Source organism: Neomonachus schauinslandi, chromosome 12 (assembly GCF_002201575.2).
Source record: "Neomonachus schauinslandi chromosome 12, ASM220157v2, whole genome shotgun sequence".
NCBI classification, from domain to species: Eukaryota; Metazoa; Chordata; class Mammalia; order Carnivora; family Phocidae; genus Neomonachus; species Neomonachus schauinslandi.
In genome coordinates, this window is record NC_058414.1 from 59257219 (window position 1) to 59276509 (window position 19291).

Below are 19291 nucleotides of genomic sequence, written 5' to 3' on the forward strand. Positions count from 1 at the left end.
CACACTTCCTCTTCTGGCTGCCTTACTTATCATTCTTCTATTACAAACCCCAATGTAGCCGGGAGTTCCTTCTGCCTGAGGCAATTAGCATGACCCACCGGTGCCTTTCTCCTGAACAGAAGAGAATTAACTTCACTAATATCCACTTCAACCTAGGGCAATTCCCGAGGGTTTCCCAAAAGCTCGACTGCAAAAGAGAAACTGAATTTCAGCTGTGGAGGATAATGTTCCAGAAGGTTGGCGACTGCAGGCAGAGCTATTATCCTTTCACGGACAATGCCTCAGTCCCAGTTGCCCATTGCTTGCACTTTTGGCCCTACTTCTTCCTGGTGATTCTGCAGGGAGACAGGGCTGTAATGCAGGCAGCCGGAGTCGTCAGGGCCTGCCTAGAGAAGGCTGGTGGGAAAATAACACAACCACTGAATGAAACAGTAGTCACTTCTGCAACCAAGCTGTTTTTCAAAAGGGACATATTCTGCTTTCAAGTTTAAGGAGAGGGGAAGACAAAGAAAGAGGGAAAATGAACTTAGAACTAACACCCCCATGTGCCTGCCATTCCCCCACCAGCTGGTTATGCCAAGATGAGTAAAGAAAAACGAAAGTGGAGAAACAAGTTGGAGTGAGCATCCAGCAATTATACAAATAATGTCTTTTGGCCAAAGAAAATTATTCCTGCTTACTTGCAACTTAACTCTAAATAATTCAGTTGCTTTTAGAGGGGAACAAGAAGCAAAGCCAACTTGAAAAGGATCCAGTAAGCCATCACTGCAACCCAAGGCTCTTTGAAAGAAAATTTAACTACTAGAAATTTAACTAGAATAGCACACTTAAAATTACTTCTAATAATGACCCAGAATAATATATTTCCTGCAGTTGGAATAGAAAAGTCATAGGGGCCCACTCGAGGGGAGTTTTTGCTTGGCTTCTTGTTTCAGGGCCTGCCCTCAGAGCCCTTTTCTGATTCCCTAACCTCTTAAGAGCCTCCTCTGACCCTCCTCACAATAACTGGATTTAAGGAACTGAAATTGCCCCAGGAGCAGGCCTGCCATTTCCCAGACGAGTCTCTCCAGAGAGGAACTGTCCTCCCTGGTTCTCAGAATGCCAGCTTTAAGGTCACACCAAGGGTCATCTCCAAAGACTGTCTCATGCTTGCCAATGTTGTTACTCTACTGAAAGGGAGGCCAAGGAGCCAATTCTTTCCTTTCCCACATTATTAAATGAACTTCATTAGTGAGTATACATTTGCACTCAACCCATCCAACAAGAAACAGCCCCATGGAAGAAATAAAAAATACTGTAATTTATAATCATTAAGTCTACAGGTATTGACCTGCACTAATCAATATAGTAGCCACCAGCCACATGGGCCTAGTGAGCACTTGGAACATGGCTAGTCCAAACTGAGATGTGCTATCAGTCTAAGATTCACACTGGATTTTGATGACTTCCTACAAAGAAAAGAATGTAAAATATCTCAATAATTTCTTAATACTGATGGCATGTAGATATAATATTTTGGGTATACTGGGTTAACGAAAATGTTATTAAAATTAATTTCACCTGTTTCTTTATATATTTTTAATGTTCCTTCTGGAAAATTTTAAACCACATATGTGGCTTGTATTATATTTCTCTTGGACATCAGCCACGTATACCTTGGGTTTGGTAGATCCTGCAAAGAAAATCTGTCCCTTTGTCAACAGTTGCCAAATGATAGACACAACTTCCAAGGACAGCCACTCCGAAAGGAGCAATCTGCAGTTCACTGAGCCGGACTCAGGAAACTGGAAAACAGTCCATGTGCAGGAGTGGGAGTTGTCCCTACAGTCTCAGTTATTCTGGCAATAGAGAGGAGCTGCAGAAAACCCTTTGCCATCAAGTATCCTTCCAGCTGCCCGCTCCTCGACATCCCTGTCACTCAAGTTCAAAAATAAAGAGCTTTGCTATAGATCTGAGTGGGTCCACCAAGGATTCTGAGAGGGGAAAAAAAGGGAAGTGGAGGCCCTGACACTGTGCAGTGTTACTGGGGCTTGCCCTCCCTTCTGCGCGGGAAGGGCAAGGAAATGACCTCCCTGCTGAAGCTATCTCAAGGATCAACAGAGAGCGGGTGGTCTGCCATAGGAGAAATGCCCAACAACCTCAACAGGCATCAATTTAGAAGTGCTCAGAAGGGGCGCCTGGGTGGCTCAGTGGCTCAGGTCATGATCCCGGGGTCCTGGGATCGAGTTCCGTATCGGGCTCCCTGCTCAGCGGGAAGCCTGCTTCTCCCTCTCCCACTCCCCCTGCTTGTGTTCCCTCTCTCACTGTGTCTCTCTCTGTCAAATAAATAAATAAAATCTTAAAAAAAAAAAAAAGAAAGTGCTCAGAAGGTCCCAAAGGAACACAAACAGTGGAAAGGGAGGCCCTCCACTACTCTGTGAGTAGAGCACTCAGCAAGGTACAGTCCACTCTGGATTCTGGCTGGCCTTTGACACAGGTCAACCCGTCAGCTTTCTCTTCTCCCTTGACAAACTTCCCTTCCAGCCTGAGAAAGTTCTAGTTCTCTGCAAATGAGGATTACTTTGCCTTTTATATTAGAAGACTAAGAGTAATTAGGGACTCATCCAAGGAACCAGAAAAGCCACTTCTAAAAGTCTAATTCATCTGTTTTCTTCAGTCCCCAGGTGAGCAGCAAAGTTAGTGAAAAGTTTCCAACCAGGATGATGTCCTCATGAGAGAAGACATGTACCTGGTCATACAGCTCCCTTGTCCTTACCAAATTAAAAAAATAAATAAATAAAGTCTCACTGATGCTCTGTGCTCTTTATGTTTTCACCTACACAGAGAAACCTGGTATCAGTTACATGCAAGATTCTCTTCCCCATACTCTCAATAGTGATATTCCATCAAAGCCACTCCAGGAGCTTGCAATTAGTTTGGGGTTTTTTTTGGTTTGTTTTTTTTCTCCCAAAAACATAACTCCCTCTTGTTTGGTAAGTAAAGCACTTTTTGCCTATTTTTTCCAGAGAATAAGCTCAAAAGGATTGTGCAAATCACTGTAATAAATATGAGGACTCTGAAGAGGATGAAGAAACAGACATGAATATTCAGAGTGAACGGAGCCCAGGGAGACAAAGGAGAGTCAAGACACAAGAGGTCAGGGGTGCCTGCCCTGCTCTTCTTTCAAAAAGCCTGGTTGAAGTTTCCAGTTTTCATCCAGTCACATGTCACTCAGCACAGAAACCCTGTAGACTGGTACCCAGTGACAAGACGTGGGAGTTGCTCATAATAATCAAGTTGACGGCACAGATTGACCCATGGCAGGGGTGTGACTGGGCAACTTCCACAGAGCAGGGCAGGCCAATCCAGTGACGCCACGGCTCTGGAAGAGCCCCAGGGGCTGTAACTGTGGTTTCCTCAGGCAGCGGCAAGCGTGCAAACATTGCCTCCCCTTTTGGACTGATAGACCAGGTCAACTGCCACTGAATTAAGTCATACTCAGATGGAAGAAGAGGAAACTCTAGTGGAAAAAGCACTAAACCTGGAGTCAGATTCTGTGGCCAATGGGCTCAAATGATGATGGCGAAGGTTAGAAAAACCAAAACACTGGCTTTGGGCATTCTGGCTCCATCCTAGCTAAATATGTGACTCTATATTTGATCTCTATACACAGAGATCAAATAGGCGCCCAGTGCCAATCCATCTATTAAAATTTGTAGACCTTTTTTTTTAAATTAAAAAAATTTAAGACTTTACTATTTTCCTCCCACTCCCCAGAGGATGGTGGTGGGCACACCCTGGTTTCCCACAGTCCAGTGTTTCATAACATTTGTGTCAGTGTTTGGCACCTTCTGCTATCATACTATGGCGTGAGGATGAAAGATGGAGAAACTACTGCAGTGCGGTGATGGTTATTGCACAAGAGACACTCCTTACTGGATCTGGAAAGGACTACTCTCTCCACTCTTTCCCTATTTATCTTTTCAACGTAAACTCAACTGATATAATTGCCTGTATTCATAGCAGTTGGCGTTCATAGCAACTGGATTTAAATATGCATTTCCCAGCATATTGATTTTGAGATCCATGGAGTCTACCTGGCAAATGGTATGGCCATTTATTATCTTTCTCCACATACCACCCTCACCCTGCCGTATTTGGGTGACTCTGGATTAAATTCTACATTTCCTGTTGCCATAAATCACAAACGTACCTTCTAATGTTTTGAGCACCACACGACAACAAAATAAAGCCCTTGCAAAACGATGACGGTACTCCCCAGGCAAAGCAACTGAAAACAAACCAATTCACACAGAATATATTTTCAAACAGCTTAAAGAAATAAGTAAGAGAAAATAAAAATACGTGTTGGTTCTCATTCGAACCTTTCATCCCAACGCAAATTTAAAGGACAAACAAGAAAAGGTGTCAGAAGCATGGCAGGTTTGGGTGAAATCAAAGTCTGTTTCATAATTTATGGGTATTCTCTTTCCCCTTTCTTCATCGAAATGCTTAAAAATTAAAGAAGCCCAGTTGAAGTCAGTTCATAAAAAAAATGAATGCCACTCTTGTTTGTGCTTGGATTATAACTGAAACAGGTAAAATGAATTCATAAGGAAGTCTGCAATAGAAATTCATTTTCAGATCTATGCTACTTTTATTTACCTATAAAGTGGCAGTTGCTTTTCTATAGGCTATGATTGCATAAAACAAATGTCCCAGGATTAGCTTCCCTCTCTTTAGTTAGGCTTCACTGGGAGCTACTTTCTCCTCCCACAAGTTTTTCATAGAATGGCCCTGACATCCCTTCATTGTCTTCAAAGGGCTTGTAAGGGAGGGAGTATCCAGTGATCACGTCAGCTTAGAGTCAACAAAGCCAGACTCTTCCCATCGTGCTTTGATGGAAGCTTAGAGTCCACCTAAAAAGTTGAAGAATCAGACCTATTTAAGCATTCCGAGTTTTCTTGTATGCTAGAAATTGTCATTTGTCAAATCTCGTTTCCTGGCCATGATTGCCATTTTACCATCAGAAGATGTCATTAAGGAAAATGCCACAAGCAATTAGAATGACCACTAAAATGAGTTAGATTTACTAGAAATATTTACCTTTCAAACTTCTAAGTCACATTCATTAATCAGGAACTGCCCATTTCTAAAGGAAGATCTTCTGATAGCCTGGGATAAGTAAAGAGAACTCTTAACGACCTGGGTGTTAAGATTTTGCTCTGGTGGTAAAGCTGAGAAACATTAAGATCCTGAATTTTGAAGATGCAATTAGCTGAAATTTAATGAGCTGCAGAATGAGAAATGACAGGGAAAGGTATCTTTATATTTACAATTTCCTGACAAGATGAACTTTTAAACACCACAAACTAAGCCCTACCCTAGGACAATCAACCTTTAAAAGTATAAGCACGTGGAGGTAGGATCTGGCATTTGGAGATGGTACCTCCTGAATTTGCAGTGGCCTTCCAAACAACTTAGCAACAGAAGCAACTTCAAATCCAAGGACAAGGCTTTGCTTTTGATCCAAATGGCCTTTAAGTATATATAGAACTGTAGCTCCTGTTGGTTGAAATAATGGTTTCACACAGGAAATACACACACACACACACACACACTCACATTCTCTCTCTCTCTCTCATGTACACTTATATAGCTCATATATTTTTGGGAAGGCAAAAACTATAACGATAGAGAAAGGGAGGTTAAAAACATATTCAAAAAAATTTTTTAACAAGAATCATCACAAGAACAGTGTAACTTCTTTATCAGAAAGGACTAAAGGACCAGGGCATGGAGCATTACAAAGAACAGGCTATTCAAAGCCAATAGCTCTTATGGAGCAAGGGGTGCATTTCCTAGATTTTAGAGAGACCCTTTCCACTCCCTACATTTTATTATTTTAAAAGTCAAGATACATCTTATAATCAATGTATGAGAGTGTATTTGTTTTTGTTTTTAAAAAATGCTGCTTAAAGAGAAAGGAACATAATACACGTAATCAATGGTAATCAGACTGGTGAATTACCTGCAGTTACTAAAATCAAATCTGAGTTTATTGTAAAGACAGCTGTGGTATAAATGAACAAACCTCCTGTCTTTTTTCTGTCATTCTGTCCTTTTTCTACCTCCTTTCCTTCCACATTTATTCACACTACTATGTGGTAGGCGCTATACCAGGCAACTAAATCAGAACCTTTGGTGGAGTGGGCGATGATTAGGTTTGGGTTTTTTTGTTTTGTTTTTTTTTTTGAGGCTCCCAAGGTGCTTCTAAAGCCAAAGGAGCAATGTATACTATAGCCAGAGTGGAAGTGCAGTTTCAGAATGGTAGGAGAAGGGCAAATTAAAGGAAGTAAAATGTATTAGGCAACATCTATTCTCTATCAAGCCTTTTGACATTATTTTATTTTTCCCATGACAATTACTTCTTTTTTTAAATAAGATTTTATTTATTTATTTATTTGATACAGAGAGAGAGAGAGAGTGCACATCAGCGGGGGGAGAGGCAGAGGGAGAGGGAGAAGCAGGCTCCCCACTCAGCAGGGAGCCAGATATGGGGCTTGATCCCAGGACCCTGGGATCACGACCTGAGCCGAAGGCAGATGCTTAACCAACTGAGCCACCCTCGCACCCCCACCCCCACCGTGACAATTCTTTCATCATTAAAGTTTGAGTGCCTACTACGTGTCAGACACTGTGCTAGGTGCCCTGCATAGAGTGGTGAATAAGAAGGTAACATGGCTGCCATTATTATGCTTATTATCTATGAGACAAATAGGATTTTACAGATTAGGGAGTGAGAGGGAAAATTTAAATCCTAGGCAGCTTGACATCTGACACTGAACACACCTTAACACGAAATATCAGGGAGCTGGAATAGAATATGATTTGTAAGGTAAATTTATTGCCCACTAATGGGCATATAAGGTGAGGTAGAAAAAGATTATTTTAATTACCTACTATTTTGGATTATGTAATCAATGTCTCCCCGTGAGGAAAATTGATGGAATTCTCTGTGAGAGTAGATAAGTGTCTTTGTCTCCCTTATAATCCCTTGCAAATCTCTGTCATATGCTGAGGGAGTTTAAAGGCATGGCCATACTAAGCAGTCCACATGCTCAAAACATGGTCAGTTAAATCTCTGCAAAGCACAGTGTGCCTCCTTCAAAATTATGGATACTATATATACATGTATACTATATATATATTATATATACTATATATATGTCAAAGAATATATTATACTGTATCTGTAGGTTAGGAAGCATAATATAAGCAGACATTCACAAATGCACCAGCCACCCTAAGAACCAGTGTGTTACCAGTATCAGTAAATCTACCCAGAGTACTTCCCTGTCCCATCCCTCTGTCTACCCCACAGAGAGAACCACTATCCTGAGGTTTAGGTTTAGAATTTCCCTACTTTTGAAAAAAAGTTTTACTTCTTATGCATGTATCTCAAAATAATATATTATTTATTTTTGCTTGTTTTCACATTTTATTCTCTATGTGTTCTTCTGCTCACAGCAGCGTTATTCGTAATAGTCAGAAAGTGGGAATAACTGATGAATGGATGAATAAAATGGGGCATATCAATACAATGAAATATTATTTGAAAATAAAAAGGAATGAGTACTGATATGTAGCTACATGGATGAACCTGAAAACACTGTGCTCAGTGAAAGAAGCCAGTTACAAGAGGCCACATATTGTAGGCTTCCATTTATATACAATGTCCCAAATAGGTAAATCCATAGAAACAGTAGAGTAGTTACCTGTCAGGGGCTGGAGAAGGGGAGAATGTGGGAGTTACTGCTAAAGGATAAGGGATTTTTTGGGAGGACAAAATGTTCTGAAATTAAATAGTGGTAATGGTTGCAGACACTTGTGAATATCCTAAAAACCACAGACTTGAACATTATAAATGGGTAAATTCTTCGGTATGTGAACTGTATCCTCAATAAAGCTGTTAAGGAAATAGTATGAAGAATTCCTACCCTTTATGTAGACTTCAAATTATTAACATCTAACATAACCAGAAATCATTAAAACCAGAAAAATAACATTGATATGAACCATTTTCTATTCTATAGATTTTATTCAAAATTTTCCATTTGTCACCTAATAATCTTTTTCTGGTTCTAGGTCACATATTGTATATATTCAAGTTTCAAGTCTCCTTAGTCCCTCAGATTTGTATTTTGTTTTTTCTTTTCTTCTTTTTTCTCTTCTTTTTTCCTCCTCCTCTCCCCTCCTCCTCCTTTCTTTCTCTCCCTTTCTTTGTTTCCCCTTCCTTCCTTCTTTCCTTCCTTCCCTCCCTCCCTCCCTCCTACCTTCCTTCCTCCTTCTTCTTCTTCCTTGGTCTTTCATGACCTTTTGACAAGTACTAGCAATTATTTTGTGAAATGTTCCCCAATTTGAGTTTGTCTGATGTTTCCTCATATCAAATTCCTGTTAGATGTTTTTCTAAAGATTATCACATTAATGTTACTGCGTCTTCTTAGTATAATACATCAGAGGCATATAATGTTGATTTGTCCCATTAATGGTAATGTTAACTTAGATCACATATGCCAGGTTAACTTAGGTTCCTATATGCCAGGTTTCTCTATTGTAAAGTTACTAATTTTCTTTTCATCATAAATATCATAAATATTGAAGGGGAATACTTTGGGACTATGTTGATACCGTTTCTCATCATAGTTGCACTCACTAAATTTAGCATCCATTGGTGATTCTTGCCTGAAACAACTATTACCGTACTATTTGTCAAATCATGATTCCATTATTCTTTATACATTTAGTAACTGGAATTTCCCCCATTCATTTTTTTAATTTATTTGTTGATATCATAATGCACTCTGATTTTAAAGCAATGTGTATTCTGTTTTATGAAACAGAATAATGCTTATTGTAGGCTTTTGGTAGATTTTTATCAAGTCAAGAAAGTCTCATACTGTGTGTTAGGCTGAATAATACCCCCTCCCCAAAGATATCCAGTCCTAATCCCTGGAACCTGTGAATGTCACCTTGTATAGCAAATAAAAAATGACGGAAGGAAGGAACAAATGAACAAAGGTACAAAGGGAGGAGGAAGACAGACTTTGCAAATGTGATTAAGTTAAGCATCTTGAGATAGGGAGATTATCCTGGATTATCTAGGAGGTCTCTAAATGTAATCTCATGTAACCTTATAAGAGGGAGGCAGAAGAATATTTGACCATAAACCAAAAGAAGTCCATGTGACCACAGAGGCAGAGATTGGAATGATGTAGCCACAAGCCAAGGAATGCCAACAGCCCAGTGAAAGTGACATTAGATTTCTATCCTCCAGAATTGTAAAAAAATAAATTTCTGTATTTCATGCCATCAAGTCTGTGGTAATGGTATTATAGCAGCTGTAAGAAACTAATACAGACACTATTCCTAGTTTGCTAAAAATTTTATCATAAATACGTTATAATTTTATTAAAAATCCACTTTTTTTGCATCTATTTAGATGAAAAAATTTTTTTTTATCTTTTAACATTCACTATATATGTAGTTTTCATCCTTTTTTGAACATAACTTTTTTGATACACAAGTTATATGGATTTACATTTTTATTTATATTTTTTGGGTATTTGTACGTATATTGTTATTACTGATTTCTAAATTCATGGTATATGGTCAGAGAGTATCGACTGTATGACGCAAATTCTTTAAAATACTTGAGACATGCTAATTATTATGTTTAGGGGTTTATATATATTCACTAAATCAAGCTGGCTAATTATATTGTCCAAATCTTCTTTGTCTTACTATGTCTCCTTTTGGTTAATTTCTCCTAATCTGTGAATTTTATTGGCAGCAATGTCTAATCTGTTCTTTATCCCAAGCACTAGGTTTTAAATACAACAACTGTATTTTTCATTTTTAACAGTTCTTACTGCTTCTCCTTCAGGTTGGCCTAGCCATATTCGATGGTTCTTTGTTTACTGCTTATTTTTAAACTCCTTTTCTATGTGTTTAAATATTTCATACCTAGTTATTTATATTCTATCCCTTATATCTCCGATACCTGCTGTGCCTTGGATATCCACATCTTTTGTAGTTGTTTCTGCTTATCCTCAGCAATGGGAGCCTATTTACCTGCAGAGTGGGTGATTGTTGATAATGAGCTTACTTTTGTGTTGAACTTAGCTAATAAAAATCTGGAAACCCCAAATACCTCCAGGTGTTGTGTATTTGCTTCTGTTGGTTGTCAGAGTTCACTACCAACACGGGACCATTTAGCCCCTCCATGTGTCCCAGGCTTGGAACCAGGCTCTCAGCTCAGCAACTTTACCTTACTTGGGCCCATGGTCCAGTCACTAATTGCAGAGCTGAGGACATTGATCTCTAGGGCCACCCTGTGTTACTGCTCCTGTTCCACAGGATTCAGTTCCCTATCTTTGTTTTCCTTTGTTTCTGCCTTCTTTTTTTCACTTTGAGATCTTCTTTTGCTAAAAGCATGGCAACTATATTTGTTGCAATTTCATCTGAATTTAGCTGTGTTTCAATGAAGGGGTTTCAGTGTCTACTCTATCATTGTGCTGGAAGTAGAAATTGAGTCTACCTTTTATCAACTATACTGGTATCTATCTCTTTCACTAGGCAGACAATCAAGTCTTTTTTGTTTTTTAATTCATGAACTTTACTTTTTAGAGCAGCTTAGGCACACAGCAAAGTTGAGCAGAAACTGAGACCGTTCCATTCTCTCTCCTATCCCCACATATGCACAAATTCCCCCACCATCACCTTCCCCCACCATAGTGGTACGTTTGTTACAATACAGGAACCTACACTAATACATTGTTATCACTCAATGTCCCTAGTTTACATCAGGGTTCACTCGTGGTGGGTATATAGTCAATGGATTTTGACAAATGCACAATGACATGGATCTACCATTATAATATCATACAGAATAGTTTCACCGCCCTAAAGATCTTCTATGCCCTACCTATTCACCTCACCCTCCTCCCTAACCCCTGGCAACAAGTGAACCTTTGACTGTCTCCGTAGCTTTCCCTTTTCCAGAATCTCATATGGTGGGAAACCTACAGTGTGTAGCTTTTTCATATGGACTTCATTTAAGTTTCCTCCATGTCTTTTCATTGCTTGACAGCTCATTCTTTTTAGTGCTGAATAATATTGTCTATTGTCTATACTACCCAGTTTATCCACTCACCTACTAAAGGACATCTTCTTGCTTCCAAGTTTTGGCAATTATGAATAAAGATGCTGTAAACACCTGCATGAAGTATCTTGTGTAGACACGGTTTTTCAATCCATTTGGGTAAATACCAAGGAGTATGATTACTGGATTATATGGTAAAAGTTGTTTAGTTTTATAAAAAAAAAACAAACAAAACCACAAGCAAACAACAGACTCCCAAACTGTCTTCCAAAGTGGCTATAGTATTGTGCATTCCCACCAGCAATGAATGAGAGTTCCTGTTGCTCTGCATCCTCCCTAGCACTTGGTGTTGTCAGTGTTCTGGATTTTGGCCATTCTCATAGGTGCGTAGTGGCATCTCATTGTTTACATTTGCAACTCTCTAATGACACGTCACGTTGAACATCTCTGCATAGGCTTACATGCCATCTGTGTATCTTCTTGAGTGAGGTTAAGGTCTTAAGACTTGGGTGTGTTAAGGTCTTTGACCATTTTTTAATGGGTTGTTCATTTTCCTATTGTAAAAACTTACAGTTCAGGTTTTTCTACCTTGGCATTGGTTACTATGGAGGTTTCTACTCAGATAAATTGTGGTTCTCTGTATTCGCCTCTTTCCAACTTGTGGAGAAGTAGTTTGCCCTCTGACCTCACTTCTCTCACAGATCTAAGAAGAGTTGTTGACTTTTCAGTTTGGTTAACTTTTTACTTATTCTTCAGATCGAGTGGTAAATTCTAAGCTCCTTACATGCTGAACTGGAAACCAAAAGTCTGTTAAGTCTTTCTTATTTTTGTGTTTTTCAGGTTTTCTTATATAACTTTTTTATGTATCATGTGCTTAAGGACCATTGCTAAAATTTGTTGAACATCATTGATAATAGCCTATATTTTCAAGCACTTTCTAACCACTAGTCATTATTCTAAGTGTTTTTACATATGTAATCCATTTAAATCTCACAAGAACTCACCTATAAGTACTATTATTATTCCCATTTTACAGATAAGAAAGCTGAAGAACAGAGAGGTTATAAGTATCTTCCCCCAAAGGAACAAAGCCAGTGAACGGTGAACCAGAATTCAAACTCAAAATATTTAAGAACCCATGCTCATAACCATCATGCTTTATGACCCAGCTAACTCTAAAAATCCTGGTAGTATTGTAATCTGACTTAATCATGAGAATTCCAATAGTCCAATGGATTATTTCTTCTCCTACTTATTTTGGAAACTGCTAATATATTTCATTTTACAGCCCAAACATCTGAAGTTAATGGAAGAGAATGACTTTGAGTACGCATTCCCTGTAAGTCATTACAAGAAAAGGATTATGTTTCTACACAGCTCACACAGAAACTGATGTGCCACAGGCATTCTCTTAGTTCCCAGAAACTGATGAAGATCTTCCTCAGCCCATCAGAGATACTCCACATTGCCTAAAATGAATCTAGTACTGGAAAAAGATGTCCATGTTCCTATGAATAGAAACATGTATGCTATTTTCTATGACAAATTAGCACTGAGACTTGCATAAATATAATTTTGAGGGTACTAATGTTTTAAGACAACCTAGGTTGTTCTGATTCTACTGCATATACTTTGAGGTTCACCATCATTAACAGACAACAAGCCAAAGATAATCATTGCCCTGTAGGCAACACCAGCTGTAGCAATGAATATGTAGTCTGTTTCAGCAGCAGTCACTTTTGGTCTGCGCTCAGACTGACTGCATACTTTGTTCTCTTTCTTTATGGAAACATGGTTTATCTGTACCACCAATCTATCCTCTTTTTTCTGACAACTGATTAAGAGTTTAAAGTTTAAAGAATATTCTGATTTCACTGGAATTCATTTTGGTAGGTTTAAGATACATAGGGAACAGGGACAGAGATGTTTACGTATCGAAATACTGGATCATTTTTAATCAATATAGTCTTCATCAATCAAGGGGATACTCTATGGCAATTAGTCAGCATCAGGAGAGTTTTTATCATCAGGTGAGCTGTGTGTTCCTCCCTATCCTCCCTTGGCTGAGAAAAGAATCATATTCTAGTGAAATTTAGACAGTGGGAAAATGTATCTCCCAAGGGCACAAAAAATGTACGTAGAACTTCCTTATCTGCTCTCCACTCAAAAAAAAAAACCACTTTGTATTCTTTAATGTTATATTATAGCCCACTGTTTATGTCTTGAAAACACAAGTGCTCGGCTCTTTCTGGCCTAATGAATTTGTAGATAATATCTAATGAATCATGGACAAATTTATTAGCTATATCTTTGATGTAGCACTAATTTATAGAATGGATTTTTCATTCATTCATTCATTTGTAATTGACATCTGCTCCAGGCTGGTGTTGGAATGGACAGCCTGCAATGACATTCCAGGATGCTAAATGTGGCCACAGCGGTAGAGACAACATGGTCTGAGAGCTCAGAGACGAGGACAACCAACTAAGTGCTTTAAAAAGGTGTGCAGAGGGGCACCTGGGTGGCTCAGCTGGTTAGGCGTCTACCTTTGACTCAGGTCATGATCTCAGGGTCCTGGAATCGAGTCCCGTGTTGGGCTCCCTGCTCAGCAGGGAGTCTGCTTCTCCCTATACCCTTCCCCCATGCTCATGAACTCTCTCTCTCTCTGAAATAAATAAAATCTCTAAAAAAAAAAAAAAAAAAAAGGTGTGCAGAGAAGGCTCCAAGTAGGCAAGCACTCAGGACCCCGACAGAACCAAACACAAAGACGGTTGAAATTCTGACCTCATCTAGCTAGACTCTTTCTTTCTTAGAAAGTATTTCATCAAATTCTGCAAATTTATAATGGGTTTGTAGACTGCATGCCACTGACCGTAGATGTTTTTTCAATAAGGGTTGTATGTCGAGGGACTCAAACTGTGTACTAGAGACAGCACCAAAACATGGGCCTTCAAGGTCTGGCATAGTTCAGAACACAATCTAGTAAGGGTACCTTGGGCGACAGACTCCCCGCATAGTACTGAGGGCTGTACACAGAACAATCCCCAAGGGAAAGTATTCCTAACATAGACCTTGTAGACATGTGTATTCCTCATGGCAGAAAATGGTAGTAAAGAGGTTGGTTCGAATTAAAGTAATATATTAGGAGAATTTTTTGACCAATGGAACTAAAGAATCCTGAGGGGAGGCTGTTTTTTTTTCTAATTCATACAAAGGTGTGTTGACTATTGGCTGCCCTGGTTTTTGTTCAACTCTAACATTACTCTTGCGTCTGCCAGGAACTAGAGAAGAGGTGGCTCATCTCAGGTGGTGGTCCCCTCTGTCATGAACACACTTAGCCTGTGGAGGTGCCCCACAGACCAGGCCTAGGACAGAGGATAACAGCTCAGGAAGATCAGCGGAGGAGGTGAGAATAGTAGTAGCAGGAAATAAATTCATAGGATGACTTTTCCCCACATCACTTGCTCTTGGTATCCTTCCCTCATGGTGAGAATTCTAGGGTCCATGCCCTGTCTGCCTGCATTTTCAGGGCTTCATGCTTTCACTTTCTTTGGGTACCTCCAGCCGCAAATCAGGCAGAACATCTCAGATAAACAAAGCGCTTGAATTTATACTCCTCAAAACATGGACCTTTTCTGATTCATTGTTTCAAGCTGACAGCCTAGCACTGTTTTAGGCTTAAAGCAGAAACTGAAAAAATTGTGATAGAGCAATGGAAATGAATACAATTAGGAGGTAAAATGTACTTTTTGGAATAATCAGTTGATTTCATTTATCCCTGACTTCATTGGGATTAATATTATAAAGCAAACAATAGGCAAAATTGGCTTCCACAAGGCCAGTCATGTTGGCTCTGCTGTACTTCCTTTCTCAAGAAATAATGAGACGTGGCATATGCCAAAGAGAATTTCATTTTAAGAAACTACCAAGGGATAGTTATTTAATTAGGAGGCAAAAATAAAACTTAATTCAAAGAAATCAAACAGTCTGAGGGTTGTTATTTGTATTTGTAAAATATCTTAAAAGTAAAGACAAAACGGCAGAAGTTGAATTACAAACAAGAGAAAGTCACTTCCACTCTGGGTAATCTAAAAAGTTCCTGAAATAGACAGTAACTGAAGTAACTCTCTTACCTTGTAATTGTTCATGAGTTCAGCTAACCAGAGCTTAACGGACTTTACTGTATCTTCTCGCATGTACTTTTCAACTTCGGATCCATCACTAAAGGTCCGGTTTCCCACATGGATGGCTTGCCTCACTTCTGGGAGGGACAAAAATTTCTCATAGTAATTTTGGTCCTCAGGTTCCTGGCAGAAAGGAACATCAGAAAAATATTAGGGAACATGACTGGGTGGCAGGAACAGCATGCTGGGAAAGCTGCAAATTTCTCCTGACATAAACCATAATGAACAAGATGAGACATGACTATTAACTGGTCTCCACACTGAAATTTTTAATTTGGGGGTTCTGAGGGAGTTTAAATTTTACTAACAACAAAACTGGATGATCTGATATTTTCAGAGCCAGTGCCCCATTTGCATTTAAATGCTCAATTTTCCTTTCTTGGTAAGTCATCTTCTGCAATCTCTGACTCCCCTCAAGGACCCCATTTGAGGCAAAGACAGGGAAAACAGAAGAAGAGGTGAGATTATCAAAAGCAACTTGCTCCTTGTCTGAGGCTCTATGGGACGAAAGTCAAATGGACCACTGGAGCCAGGGTGGTGGTCTGGTGGGTTAAAAGCTGAGGCTTTCTTTTTCATGTTCTGCTGTTTATTGAAACCACACGAATAAAATAATCAGCTAACCATAACTGAAGGGGGGAAATATGCCAAGTGTAAAAACAGATGACTTTATGAAGGACATGAGACAAAAGAAAAGTCGTCCATGAGCCTTATTAAGAAAAAAATACTGCAGGGGCGCCCGGGTGGCTCAGTCGTTAAACGTCTGCCTTCAGCTCGGGTCATGATCCCAGGGTCCTGGGATCGAGTCCCAAGTCAGGTTCCCTGCTCAGCGGGGAGCCTGCTTCTCCCTCTCCCACTCCCCCTGCTTCTGTTCCCTCTCTCGCTGTGTCTCTCTCTGTCAAATAAATAAATAAAATCTTTTAAAAAAAAAATACTGCATAAAAGTCAGTGATATTGTAAAGTCTATGATATTCATCATACTAAAAGAAAAAAAGGTATAAATGCTTTTTTAAAAATTACAAAAGGATAAAAAAGAGTTTGAGATCAACAATTTCGTGCACCCTCAATTTTTGCTAATCTTTTGAATACATTACACTTTGTAAAGGAAAAAGAAATGTGATTACAATTCTGTTTCTCTCTTGCCTACCATATGGTTTTCTCTTGGTAGAATCTAAATCCAAAACCACAGGGTTGGCAGATTCTAATGAAATTAGCTTTATATTTTATTTACAAAATAGTTCATAAATAAGGCAATTTTAAAAACAAGATGTATTGTCATATACACTAGATAAAGATGATACAAATCCAAATACCCACCTTGGCTCCTTTTGTTTGATTTAATTCTGCACAGAAGACATCAACTTTGGCCTACTTTTATGGAAGAAAACTACTTGAATATTTTGAGAAATATTCCAAAGGGCTTGAAGTGAGGGCCATACTAAGTGCACAAACCATCTTAAGTTAAAAGTAAGACAAAGCAAATACTTTCCTAAAGGCTTTGGCAGTTTTGATTATCCAAGCTGTTTTAAGTATAGAACAAATAATGTGGACATTTTCAAGAAACTCACTACAGCCTTGGCATTCTGGAACCTAATACCCAGAACTGCAATCCTGGCCTCTGTCCTTGACAAAAGAACGTCTGTGTAACAAGCTCTACTGGGGGGGGGGGGGGGGGGCGGTAAATTGTGTTAATCAGAGATTATTTTGAGTTATCTGGAATATCAGACACTCTTGATGGTCAGATTATAACATATACAACATCAGTGAGGGGGAAATCCTATAGATTAGTAGACCAAATAATGCAATACAGTGAGGACATATTTATCTAGTATAAAGTCACCTACAGTATTTCTCAAATGGGAAGAAGTTTGGTTTTGCCAAAAGTTTTAAGCAAACACTATCATCTTTTTAAAAATGTTGTCATTACCTTGCACTGCAATATGCTGTAGTAACTAGGACATCCTGTGATATTCTGGAAGTAAGAAGGGTTGTTTGTTAAGTCACCGTCTAGTAGTTTATCCAGTACCTAGGTCAGGAGAGAGAGAGAGGAGGAAAACTTCAGGGTTGGTAAAAACACACAGGCACTTGTCATTGCATTGATTCAATAGTTTTCTCATTCCTGCATCGTTTCATTCAGTGACCATTTATTGCACCTCTTCTCTGTGCTAGACACTGTCCCAGGCATTGGGGACACAGCAGCATGAACAAGAGAGCGAAAGTCCTCCCTCCCAGAGCTTATATCCTCGAGGGGGACAAGAAGCAAGCACTCATAGGAAAAACATGCAGTGTGGTTAAGTGTTAAGGAGGAAACTAAAGAGGAGAAGGAGAGTAGGAAGTGTCACGGCATGTGTGTGTGTGTGTGTGAGTGCAAGGTGCACTGCAGGGAGGGGGAAACACAGATCTCCCTGAGAAGGTGGCATTTGAGTGAACACATACAGGAAGGCAGGAAGCGAGCCATGCAGACATCTAGGGAAAGAACATTCCAGGCAGAGGAAACAGTGAGCCCAAAGGCCTTATAGGGAAGGACTGACATAACATGGATCGGTGACCATTCACCCATAGTACGAGGAGAGAGGGCAGAGGCTACGGACATACCTGCCGGTGCTTGGAACTGGTAGAAGTTCCCTTGGGACTTCTGACTTTAAAAACTGGTCATCAGCAGAGGTGAGGGCAGTCAGCATGGTTGTGTGCCCTTCTCTAGTCATGTGTAGACAGGTGCTTTTAGCCAGGATGGTGGTTTGGCCAAAGGGGCTGGGCTGACCTGGGTTTCAGTTGGGTAATTAAAGAAACTGAGACTTGAGGTTAAGGATCATGACTCGGTAGTGGGATCAGTGGACTGGAAGACAATGGGACTGCAGGACTGTTCTCTGAATTGGTATATTCAGAGAAGTAAGATGGCACGATGGGGATCTGAGGTTGTGGAGTGATTGTCAGATTTTTTTTTTTTTTTTGTAGTGAGACTGAGCAGCTAAGGTCAAGAGAATAAGATTATCGAAAGAGGAGACTAAGGAACTGAAGGGCCAGGTATTGAAAGGATCCTTCACGCAGACACTGCAAGCACTAGAAATGATGACAAGCGTGATGCCCTTGAGACAGAATGACAGTGAGGCACTCTCAGGGATGGGAAGGAGAAAGCTGGAGGGTGGTAGGTAACTGTAAGGAGTGGTAGGTGGGACCATGTGAGAATGTGAGAGGCAGAGCTCAGTGCTTCTGGAGGGACAGAACATGATCTGAGGGCAGCAATGAGGAGCAAGGAGGACACCCACTCTACCCATGAACCAAGTGGTACAAAGTAGCTGAGACAGAACTCAGCCCCTGCTTGAGAGGGGAAGTGACAGAAGCAGGGGAGAAGCAGCTTTGGGGTAGAGCAAGAAGATGAAGGGAATACTTACAAAAGAGATTGAGAACATTGGGACGTTTTGGGATGAGGATATTGAGTTTGTAAGGGGCTCTTGTAAAAAGGATGAATTCGACACATTTTCAAAACCAATGATCAGGTATGATTTTAGGTTTTCTTACATGGTAAGAATTCAGGACAGTAGTATCCTAGTTTTACAGGTGAGGAAACTGAGGCGCACAGAGGTTAAGTCACTTACCAAGGATGCCTCACTAATAATGTCAGAGGAGAGACTCAAGCCCAGGCCATGCCTCTCCAGCCTACATGCTCCACCCCCCACACGCTAGCTCTCCAAGGGGCAGACTGCCATCTCTCTTAGTCTTCAACTCTCTCTGGCCACGCTTTTGGGTTTAATATAAAATTCCATTATTTTATTAGATTAGTTTTCTTTACCAAACATGAAGCAACTTAATTTATCCAAGTGACTATTGCCACAGGGCTAGAGACCAAGTATGAAAAGGATCGTCATTGTGGAAGGGGGTGGGGGGAGCAGTAAGTATGCTCTAGAAATGCTACGGTCACTCAGCACCACTGGCTGCACACTGTGCACTGCATTGGGGATGCCTGGCT

At 40.0% G+C, this 19291-nt stretch overlaps 1 protein-coding gene across 2 annotated transcripts in view; it reads right to left on the bottom strand.

The window, feature by feature from the left end:
* The window catches only part of CPVL (carboxypeptidase vitellogenic like), a 107009-nt gene that overhangs the window by 39139 nt on the left and 48579 nt on the right, over positions 1-19291 (bottom strand). For both annotated transcript variants that reach the window (XM_021689718.1, XM_044920099.1), the window contains exons 9-10: positions 17252-17350; positions 15277-15450 (exon numbers count right to left, since the gene is read on the bottom strand). In XM_021689718.1, coding sequence (XP_021545393.1) covers positions 15277-15450; positions 17252-17350 — 273 coding nt within the window. The remainder of the gene's footprint in view (positions 1-15276; positions 15451-17251; positions 17351-19291) is intronic.